This window comes from Lepidochelys kempii, chromosome 1 (genome assembly GCF_965140265.1).
Source record: "Lepidochelys kempii isolate rLepKem1 chromosome 1, rLepKem1.hap2, whole genome shotgun sequence".
NCBI classification, from domain to species: domain Eukaryota; kingdom Metazoa; phylum Chordata; order Testudines; family Cheloniidae; genus Lepidochelys; species Lepidochelys kempii.
The window spans coordinates 239,893,810-239,906,124 of NC_133256.1; the positions used below are offsets into that span (position 1 = coordinate 239,893,810).

General features: G+C 41.7%; 1 protein-coding gene across 1 annotated transcript in view; it reads right to left on the reverse strand.

The window, feature by feature from the left end:
• The window catches only part of CACNA1C (calcium voltage-gated channel subunit alpha1 C), a 704,670-nt gene that overhangs the window by 184,942 nt on the left and 507,413 nt on the right, over positions 1–12,315 (reverse strand). The window contains exon 9 of the mRNA XM_073320186.1: positions 7,596–7,768. Coding sequence (XP_073176287.1) covers positions 7,596–7,768 — 173 coding nt within the window. The remainder of the gene's footprint in view (positions 1–7,595; positions 7,769–12,315) is intronic.

The following is a 12,315-nucleotide window of genomic DNA, read 5'->3' on the forward strand; positions in this document are numbered from 1 at the left end:
AGTATCACACACAGCTTTGCAAACACTAATCAATTATGCCTAACCACACACCCATTTGACAGATGGGAAAACTGAGGCACAGAGAATCTAAGTGACTTGTCAAAGGTCATAGAGTGAGTCAATGTCAGAGATCACACTAGAGTCCAGGTGTTTTGATTCTTAGTCCTGTGCTGTATCTATGCTACCTCTCAAATTATGTGTTCAAATGTAATTGTCTGACTCTCATTAAAGATGAACTCTGCACAGCACGCTCCCTTGAAAATTTACAACCCCAAATTTTAAACGAGATGTTGCACTGTGAAAAGAATACTACACCTATGGGGAAAGTATCTTCACACCATCGTAAAAGAATTCCCATGGAAATGGAGTTTTAAACAGCTCTCACCTTCCATCCAGAGATAACTGCAGTTCAGCGGTAGGTGAAGTGATTTCTTTATGTAAGTTGGTTTAGAATCTTTTTGATGAGTGGTGTGATCATGAATAGGTATTAACCACATTTGTAACACTCAAATTAGGTTGGTACATGGGGGTCTGGCATACCAGCACTTCTGTCAAGCTGCCTTCTTATTCTTCAGAATCTCAGCTTTGATTAAAAAACTTAAATCCATAGCTGGCATAGGTGACCCACGTGTAACTGATCTAGAGACACCTGTTGAAGTTTGCAGAGAGCCTGAAACAATAGCTCAGAAGTCTGAACAGCCCCATCACCTCTGTGAAATATTAATTGAGATGCTCAATGCTGATCATTTAAATAACAATATTGTGTACTAATTCACTGCTCATCAAAGCATGTAAGAAAGGGGAACTGCGGCCACTGGGAGCTACGGGGGAGCCGTGCCTGTGGATGGTCAATGTAAACAAACTGTCTCATGGCCCGCCAGCGGATTACCCTGATGAACTGCGTACTGAAGGTTGCTGATCCCTGCCCTAGCCTCTCATTCCTTAGACCACAATGCCTTGGGGCTGCTCTGCATTGCCATGTAGGAGACTGGTTTGTGGGGGATGGGATATGAAAGATGGGAAGTCTTCTATGTATAGACTTTAAATATACCAGGAGTTTCTTCTCATACACATGAAAGACAAATAGATATTCTAAACAATGATATGTATACTACTTATCGGTACAGGGCAATCAGAAGTGTTTTTCAAAATCAATTATTTGGCAGCACAATGTAACTTGTGACGTCAGTAAAGATTTAAACTCAGAACCATTACAAAATCACTGTAGTGTTTTTATAACTTGAGCTCTCTGTTCGTACAACAGCAAATAAAACCACCAGATGCAAAAAAAAGTCTTAATTATAGACACAGAGGGCCAGATTGTGAACCACTAGCTCGTGTGGATGAGCAGTTACTCACCTGGGGAGTCTCATATATACCACTTGGACCTCTCATGCAATTAACTGCTCCCCAGTGGTACTAGGGGGTTCACAAACTGGTCTTAGGGGCCAAATCCTACCCTAGTGGAGAAGGGGGCAACAGTGCTCAATCAAATGAAAGGGAGAGCGCCCAGCTACTGCACTGGTTAGTGCACCAAGACTACAAGAGGGTTTTGTTTGCCAGCCCTAGGGGCATGGCCAGGTCCCCCGTCAGCTAGTAAACATACTGCCATCTGCAGCATTACCTAACCTGGGGACATACAGTCTCTTTTCAGAAGAGTAGGAATGTGTGTTCCATATTGTGACTTGGCTGCCTGTCCTGTCCTATCCTGTCTGCATTGCCAGGGTGACTCATGTCACTAATGTGTAGCCAGCATCATTCTACTTCCCTCCTATACCTGTTGCTGTGGTATCTATCTGTAGAAGCATGATTTCACCCTACAGCATTATTAGACAGTTCAGTCTTCTGTTCCGAAGCCGGGTCTTGTCATGGAAGAGAAACTGATTAAGTGACAAACAACATAGTGTCACAGAAAATGGTTACTCTTTAGAGTGGCAACTAGTTAACAGGTTTCAGAGTAACAGCCATGTTAGTCTGTGTACAGATACAGACAGACATCATCTTCCTTTCCAAATGCAAACAGATGGACATCGTACCAAAAGGACTGAAGGTAAAAAATCCACTACAATCTACATACCACACAGACTATGCTGACAGCTTGTGCCACACGCTCTCAAAGAAACTGCGGAACCACCTGATCAAAATCCTCTACAGCAAACAGGGAAAGATAAAGAATGAGCTCTCAAAAATGGATACTCTCATAAAAAACCAACCTTCCACAAACTTCCTCGTGGCTGGACTTTACTAAAACTAGACAAGCCATTTACAACACACACTTTGCTTCTCTACAAAAGAAAAAGGACACTAAACTTTCTAAACTACTACATGCTACAAGGGGCCACAGCAATGGTTCCCTCAACCCACCCAGCAATATTGTTAACCTATCCAACTATACTCTTAGCCCAGCAGAAGCAGCTGTCCTATCTCACGGCCTCTCCTTCTGCCCCTCCACCCCCACAAACATGATACAGTTCTGTGGTGACCTAGAATCCTATTTTCAACGTCTCCGACTCAAGAAATATTTCCAACATACCTCTGAACAACATACTAATCCAAAGAGACATCCCTACCAACACTACAAAGAGAAGGATTCTAGGTGGACTCCTCCTGAAGGTCGAGACAGCAGACTGGACTTCTACATAGAGTGCTTCCGCTGATGTGCACGGGCTGAAATTGTGGAAAAGCAGCATCACTTGCCCCATAACCTCAGCCGTGCGGAACACAATGCCATCCACAGCCTCAGAAACAACTCTGACATCATAATCAAAAAGGCTGACAAAGGAGGTGCTGTTGTCATCATGAATAGGTTGGAATATGAACAAGAGGCTGCTCGGCAGCTCTCCAACACCACTTTCTACAAGCCATTACCCTCTGATCCCACTGAGAGTTACCAAAAGAAACTACAGGTTTCAGAGTAACAGCCGAGTTAGTCTGTATTCGCAAAAAGAAAAGGAGTACTTGTGGCACCTTAGAGACTAACCAATTTATTTGAGCATAAGCTTTCGTGAGCTACAGCTCACTTCATCGGATGCATACTGTGGAAAGTGTAGAAGATCTTTTTATATACACACAAAGCATGAAAAAATACCTCCTCCCACCCCACTCTCCTGCTGGTAATAGCTTATCTAAAGTGATCACTCTCCTTACAATGTGTATGATAATCAAGGAGAGTGGGGTGGGAGGAGGTATTTTTTCATGCTTTGTGTGTATATAAAAAGATCTTCTACACTTTCCACAGTATGCATCCGATGAAGTGAGCTGTAGCTCACGAAAGCTTATGCTCAAAAAAATTGGTCAGTCTCTAAGGTGCCACAAGTACTCCTTTTCTTTTTGCAAAAGAAACTACAGCATTTGCTCAAGAAACTCCCTTAAAAAGCACAAGAACAAATCCGCACAGACACACCCCTGGAACATTCTATCTACTACCCAAGATCCATAAACCTGGAAATCCTGGGCGCCCTATCATCTCAGCCATTGGCACCCTGACAGCAGGATTGTCTGGCTATGTAGACTCCTTCCTCAGGCCCTACGCTACCAGCACTCCCAGCTACCTTCGAGACACCACTGACTTCCTGAGGAAACTATGGTGATCTTCCTGATAACACCATCCTGGCCACTATGGATGTAGAAGCCCTCTACACCAACATTCCACACAAAGATGGACTACAAGTCGTCAAGAACACTATCCCCGATAATGTCACGGCTAACCTGGTGGCTGAACTTCGTGACTTTGTCCTTACCCATAATTATTTCACATTTGGGGACAATGTATACCTTCAAATCAGCGGCACTGCTATGGGTACCCGCATGGCCCCACAGTATGCCAACATTTTTATGGCTGACTTAGAACAACACTTCCTCAGCTCTCGTCCCCTAACGCCCCTACTCTACTTGCGCTATATTGATGACATCTTCATCATCTGGACCCATGGAAAAGAAGCCCTTGAGGAATTCCACCATGATTTCAACAATTTCCATCCCACCATCAACCTCAGCCTGGTCCAGTCCACACAAGAGATCCACTTCCTGGACACTACAGTGCTAATAAACGATGGTCAAATAAACACCACCCTATACTGGAAACCTACTGACCGCTATTCCTACCTACATGCCTCCAGCTTTCACCCTGCCCACACCACACGATCCATTGTCTACAGCCAAGCTCTGTGATACAACCGCATTTGCTCCAACCCCTCAGACAGAGACAAACACCTACAAGATCTCTATCAAGCATTCTTACAACTACAATACCCACCTGCGGAAGTGAAGAAACAAATTGACAGAGCCAGAAGAGTTCCCAGAAGTCACCTACTACAGGACAGGCCTAACAAAGAAAATAACAGAACGCCACTAGCCGTCACCTTCAGCCCCCAACTAAAACCCCTCCAACGCATTATTAAGGATCTACAACCTATTCTGAAGGACAACCCAACACTCTCACAAATCTTGGGAGACAGACCAGTCCTTGCCTACAGACAGCCCCCCAACCTGAAGCAAATACTCACCAGCAACCACATACCACACAACAGAACCACTAACCCAGGAACCTATCCTTGCAACAAAGCCCGTTGCCAACTGTGTCCACATATCTATTCAGGGGACACCATCACAGGGCCTAATAACATCAGCCACACTATCAGAGGCTCGTTCACCTGCACATCCACCAATGTGATATATGCCATCATGTGCCATCAATACCCCTCTGCCATGTACATTGGTCAAGCTGGACAGTCTCTACGTAAAAGAATAAATGGACACAAATCAGATGTCAAGAATTATAACATTCATAAACCAGTCGGAGAACACGTCAATCTCTCTGGTCACACGATTACAGACATGAAAGTTGCGATATTACAATAAAAAAACTTCAAATCCAGACTCCAGCGAGAGACTGCTGAATTGGAATTAATTTGCAAATTGGATACAATTAACTTAGGCTTGAATAGAGACTGGGAGTGGCTAAGTCATTATGCAAGGTAACCTATTTCCCCTTGTTTTTTCCTACCCCCCCAGACGTTCTTGTTAAACCCTGGATTTGTGCTGGAAATGGCCCACCTTGATTATCACACACATTGTAAGGAGAGTGGTCACTTTAGATAAGCTATTACCAACAGGGGAGAGGGTTTGTGTGGGGGGGAGGGGAGAAAACCTGGATTTGTGCTGGAAATGCCCCAACTTGATTATCATACACATTGTAAGGAGAGTCATCACTTTAGATAAGCTATTACCAGCAGGAGAGTGGGGTGGGGGGAGGTATTTTTTCATGCTTTGTGTGTATAAAAAGATGTTCTACACTTTCCACAGTATGCATCCGATGAAGTGAGCTGTAGCTCACGAAAGCTTATGCTCAAATAAATTGGTTAGTCTCTAAGGTGCCACAAGTACTCCTTTTCTTTTAACTAGTTAACAGTAGTTCCCCAAGTGGCCAGTATTGGAACCAATGCTATCTATGATGCTCTGTTTGTTAATCATTTCAAAGAAGAAACAGACAGCAAGTTAGTAAACTTTGCTAATGACATTTCATTGCTTCATTCATGGACAAGAGTGCCAACCTCCAGCGGGACTTACATACATTATGGGACAAACTGAGACAAGCACCTACAAAACTCATCCTTGTGTAGCTGAGCCAGCTAGAGACAATAAGACACAGAAAACTGAGTGCAGCCTGCGGATGTGTTAGCTTTTAGTTCTTAGCTTCCCCAGGGCATCACAGATTTGTTCCATGTAAATGGAGTTCATTAGCTCACATTTCAATTGCCTAGCTTGGAATTAGCAAACTTAGTCAAGGGCTGAAGTCTGATTCATTCTGAAATTCTGGTAACAAAAAAGAGTTAATCTCTGCTCATAAAAACTGTAGAGGAGACGGCTATTCTCTGCTGACTCACAGAACAGATACAAAACAGAAAGCAGCAGTACAAGGGTTTCATCAAACTGCCTTGTTAATGTGCCTTAACCTTTTCCAGAAGGGACCACCTACAGGTAAGACTCTATGGACCAGGTCCAGTGCCTACTGAAGTCAATAGAAAGCCTTCTCTTACCTTAAGTGGGTTTTGCATCAAGCACGGTGTCAATTTAATCCTTGGTATTTTTGCTGAGACTTCAGATAAAGGTGCTAATTGAATCACAGCATGATTTTTTTTTTGAATGTGGACAACTTTGCACTGAGAATTACCGTTAGATCTCCAGACCCATTTCACATATTATAGGCCACTGAGCAGCCATCACCAACATTTGGTCATTAACAACCTGAGCCAGATTCTAACCTAAGGAGTTCTTGGGCCTAAATTCTCATACTTGAGAACAGACCCCATTTAGGTGTCTAAATAGAAGTTGTCTGATTTTTAGAAAGATGGAGCACCCAGAGCTCCTATTTGCTCCACCAGGTCTAGTTTACTTACGTAAGGTGAACAGGATTTGGCCATTGGTGTTAATTAACAATGTGCACTTTTGTGAAATCAAGAGCTTTGGTGGTATAATTATCAGTGCTAGAGCTTGCCCTGGAGAAGCCCACTAGTCTCTGATACTAATCTTACATTGTTGCTCAAACAACTCATTTCAGTGTCAACATGTTGCCTGTATATGGTCCCAAAGGTGATTGTCATTTGGATTTTGCTTGTTTGGTCAGAGGGGGAATAGGCAAACCTTTTCCTCCTTGAGAGCTATTGATTTCATCAGCAATTTGGGCAATAATAAACCCCAATGGAAATATTTCACTGCCTCCCTTCCAAAATCAAGCAGTTGATAATGCACATTTTAGTAATAAATGCTAAGAACAATGCTAGTGTCCTTTAACTGTGTAACTGTCTGTAGAGTTCCAGCCCTGACATTTCCAGACTATGTGACTTGTAAAGATAGGTGTCTGAGAAGTGAATATGCAGTCTGTGTTGATAAGAGGAGCGGGTGAGAAGATCTGGATAATGTAGGGATATAAAGGAAACTGCTGCTGTCATGTAACCATTCCTCTTTCAGCAGCTCTGATTAGTAGAGACATTTGGTAAATTCCCAGTTACTTTGCACAAAGATGTCCTGAACTCCAGAGAACAAAAATAACAGATAATTCCTTGAGAAAAAAAGTCTTAGGGCTTAATTTGACCCTGGCATAATCAGATGCAATATCACTGACTTCAAAAGAGTTACAGAATGTTATACAGAATACAGTATAACAGGGCTGATTTGGCCCTTATACCATACTGTAGCTCTGCTTTGGCTAGAAACCTTTGCTTTCGAAGTAATTAACCATATGTCAACAGCCTACAGTACTGAACTGCAATTAAATAAATGAACAGGAGACAGAGCTATATTTTAACATATATCCCTGTAGAGGACTCCCAACCACAAATATTAGTCTTTTTTCTTTTTAAGATCAGCATTTAATGTTAGTGTTACTGAAGATCTGTGGATCAATACCAATTATTTTATATGTATTTCATGCTCCCCCAACTTCCTACAAGTATACAACCATGGTAATGTATAAGAATGGTGGATGCCTCAGGATGGATCTGTTTTTCCTTGCAAGAAATCTCACTGCTACAAATTTTTGAAGCACTCCACCCTAGCTAAAAGCCCAGTGAGAGAGACAGAGGAAAGTTGCTTACTGTTTCGGGGCTTCTCCTCATCCATGCCTTCATCTTCATTTTCTGGATCAATGTCTTCTGCTTGAGTTATCCAATCCAGGTACCCCTTCAAGTCTTCCTCCAGCTGTTGTTTCTCCCGCAACTTCTGAAAGTCACCCCGAGCCTTTGCCTTCTCTCTTTCTTTGGAAAACTCCCTGGCAAGGAGGAGGGAAGGACAGGATGTGGGTGGGAGAGATTGAAAAACAATGGGATTAGATTGGTTTGCACTGGAAATATGACATCCCCTACCTTGGACCCTCAGCTGCCTCTATTCATTCAAAGTCACATTAATAATTAAATGGAGTGGTCCTTGTCAGAAATATAGCTATAACAGCTGTAGTGACTAGTCTCTGTAAATATGTTGGGAAGATGCCAACTCTCAGCATTTGGTTAAGAATGTAACTGAAACTTACATGTGTTTACGTAAAATGTCATTCTTCTTAGGTTATAATGCTTTGCTATATGCATCTTTCCACCAGTCATTTGTGAATATCTGTTATTTTTACACTAGCTTAATCCGATGATCCAAATTAAATGTTCGGCAATAATCTGACATCTGGAGAGAGATGGCAGTGCTGATTTTTAGCCAAGTCTCAACCTGATGTCCAGAATGGAAATGAAATTGCACCTGAATGGTGCAACTGTGGGTATAATTAAACGCACCCACAGGGTTCACACATTTAATCAAGTAGGAAAAACTGCAACCACAGCACAGGATGCTGTATTTGAAAATATAGGCTGGTGTGTTTTGCCAGAGGTTTCCAGCATTAGAGACTATTACCTGCTTCTCCCTGACCAGAAGGAAGGATTTGCAAATCCAAAGTTTGGGGGACAACCATTAGGAATAATGGCTATAGCCAGAGAATGGAGTTGGGGTGAGCATTTGGCAGCTTGACAAAACATTATATGGACTATGTGCTTAAACACAAGACACAGGAACAAGAATTCCATGTTGCTAATCCGAGCATTTTGGTGGTTCATATGTGGGCTGTCCCCTACTTCCACTGTGGACAGAGAATCCTATTCTGAATCAGCTTTGTCTGGAGGTCTTAGATAGGCCTCTGGTTAGATACTGGATGACTTCTTTCACTAGAGGAAATCAGATGAACCTGTGGTATGACTGCATTCAAGAAAGGTGGCTCTTTTTTGGGTGTTCTCAACTTCATGATTTCTTTGCAGCTTCTGTTTTAACAATATTTGGGGAACCACTGATTTTCTTTTAAACTGAATGGAATCCAATTTTAATTGGATTAAACTTTCTCTTCCATAACTCTAAGCCAGTGAGATGCTTTTATTTTAAAAAGTGAGTTTAGTGGTGGTGAAACGTACTGGATTGACAGCCCTCAAGAATTCAGACCTTCATTTATCCGCAGAACAAGTAGCGCATGGGCTCAGACACTGTAAGCTTCCCATGCTACCCTGCCAATGTGGATCAACCTTGATTTACAGGAACTGAGCTAAATTCTGCACTGTTTTGTTCCATGTGTAGTCATTTACTAGAGTGAGTGTAAAATGCAACTATTCTGAGTGGCAGCATTTGACACCCACTTTGCATAGGATGTTAAAGACTAGATGAGATACAGGCAGTGGAGAATCAATCCGTCCATCTCTAGGCATAAGATGTGAGTTCATTCTCTCTGACCAGTTAATCTGTAGCCTCTTTGGTGATACTGCCAACAAAGGATGGGGTTTTCAAATGCACTTAGCTTTGGTCTAACTGCCCCCATTGAAGTCTATGGGAGCTGTATCACTGAAGTCAAAGGGAGCAGTTAGACCAAAGCTAAACACTTTTGAAAGTCCCAAACATGTCAATCAGTGCCAACTGTGGTGTTCTCAGGTAACTCAGATGGAGCTGGGAGAAGAAGTGCTTCCCTTTCACCGAGGGTGTGATCCAAAGTCCACTGAAATCAGTGGAAAGACTCCCACTCACTTCTGTGGGCTTTGGATCAGGCCCTTTGTGAACATGGGCAGCAAGAGAATAAACACAGGAAAGGGTCTTCATGAATCAGACAAATATGCAGAATTACAGTGTGTGACAGAGTATGCCTGCACAGTCCTCTTCTCTGATGACTCTTCTCTGTCATCTTGCTTGGTTTTTGCCCTGCTTCATGGGATTGTGATAATGAAGACTTGAAAGTGGAGAGTAGCTGTGCTGGGCCCTCAGTTCTGAATATGGCTTCACAGTAAGTCCTGGGATAGAGCTTTGCCATATGTTAGAAGTGAAAAAATCAAGTGTTCTTACCCTGAGAACCACAACTGTGTTGTTTGGAAATGTAAAAAAGATGGATGTTGAAAAGATCAATCAATAATAATAATGCTTTTCACTTCTATAGCATCTCTCCTCTGAGACTCTCAAAGAGCTTTACCAACATTAATGAATTTAATGCTCAGAAAAAACATGAGCTAGGGAAGCATTATTAACCCTATTTTATAAATGGGTGAATTGAGGAAAAGCAAGATTAAGATCAAACATTTCAAACCTGAGTGCCTAAAGCACCTAAATCAGTGGCCTGATTATCAGAGGTGCTGAGCATTTGACACCAATGGAAAAACACTCTTTTAGGTGTCTAAAGATGAATTTAAGCGGCTAGATCTGGGCACACAAGTGTAAAAATGTTGATTTTTGGCATAAAGACTTGGCTCATGTCACACAAAATTACATCCTGTGCAAAGGGCCAGCAAAAAGCCTATGCACTACTTAAATCTCACTTAAAACCTATTAGGAACCACTTACGTCCCAGTTACATTGAGTGTTAGCAGGACTTCAAAAGTGGTCCCTAACAGGGTTTAAGTAGTACATAGGCCTTGGGCTGGCCCACAAGTGTCAGAATAGAATCCAGTAATCCCAATTCTTAGTCTACTGACCTAAATGAACAATATTGGCACAGACTCTTCCTTCACAGAACGTATGAGGGCTCCCATTTCAGAAAACCTTCTAAAGAACAGGACTTAATCAAATGTGCTTAATTTCTAAGATGTAGTAACATTAAAACTTGATGCTTGAGGGCTACTTGTGTCAGGGAACTGCTGATGAAATTCAGAACAATTCATATTTAGGAAGCCGGTTAGAATCCAGGCTAATCCTGTTCTTAATGACCAACTGTTGTAACTGACTGAAAACTATTTAGTATCCTATGTGAAATGAGCTGGTGATCTCAGTTTAGTTCCCAGGAGGCACATCACCTACACCACCATCATATTTGACACTAATTGTTTTTATTGGAAGTCTCAGCGGGGAGGCCCAGGACCAAAGGAGCCTGTTCATTCAACTACCACCTCAAACCTACAGGTGGTTTCCTTAGAACAACATTGAAATAGGATGGGAGAGTGGCATGGGGGGAGGCTTACAGGAGTAATGACCAGCCTGTCTCTTTTCAGTGGATAGATAACATCAATTGAGGGCTGCAAATCTGGCAGTTTTTACCAGCATTCAATTTACTTCACTTTCCCTTTTTTCCAACAAAAAACTAAGGAGAAATCTTCTCTTGGACAACCTCAACAAATGGAGTGTGTCTGGGAAGTGCCTTTCAGTGTGTATGAGAATGGGCTGAGTCTTTTGTCCTGTATGATTTAGGGGAAAGCTTTTCTTCCCTGCTCTGATAATGGGATGCAGAATTATTGTTCTATACCCCATTTTTTAAGATCTCTGGTACTCAGAGCAGTGATGGAAAGCAAGCAAAACAGTGAACTTACAGCTGTTTAAAGATCTTCATGATTACTTTAAATCCAGCATATGGATTTGAACCCTATTTACTCTGACAGGTACAAAATATCCTGTCAGCTTGCCATATTTTTTGAGTTAGTATTAGATATTGACTGAACCACAAACATGAATCTGAATACCACCATGGCTTATGGGTATGGAGGAAAGTAGAATCTGAATCTGACTAAGAATCTCACAGCTAACCCATATCTCTAGTGGACTGAAACAAACTCACAGATGTAAACACCCCCAAATTTGGGGGAACTGAAATCTTGAGTCAAATTTGCTGCTGTAATTATTATGTGAAATTATCCCCCTGAACTGGTATGGTATTGTCTTTAGAAATATATCCATATTCCTTAATCCTCAGTCAAGCCTTTAGCAGGACTATAGAGATGTTCATGTATATGTATAGTATTTACTTTAGTATATAACTAGGTATAGTATATTGCTTGGCTTGTCAACAATGACTATATGGAATGAGATATCTAGGAATGATTGATTATGACTCTGATTTTTAGACAGAGCACAATTCAACCTCCAATTTTGCAATTGCAAAAAAGTAAGTGCAATTAAGGCATCTTAGTAGGCACAATTAATTGCACCCTAATTTAACTGTGAGCACATTATTGGGAAGCAATTTTTTTAAATTTAGGCCTATATGAGCAAGAATGTAACATCTCCCCTTTGAATGATGAAGTATAAGAAATAATTTTCTTCCTAGAAGACATGCTGGGTGTAAAATGAGATAAACAGAATGGGTTACCTGGAATGTACAGATCACCAGGAATATTGTTTGGTAACATCTATGCAGAATGGATCAACTGAAACAGGGAGTGCACGAGCAATATCTGAGTCGAAGGGGCGAAGACATTTCAGGACTCAGTACAATTCAGAACTGCATTTGTAAGTTAGCTGTTTGAACATTGTGTTATTTTTTTCTAAAGATTTTTTGGAAACTTCAACTCCTCATTTCAGTTTGCTAAGAACGAGGAGCCT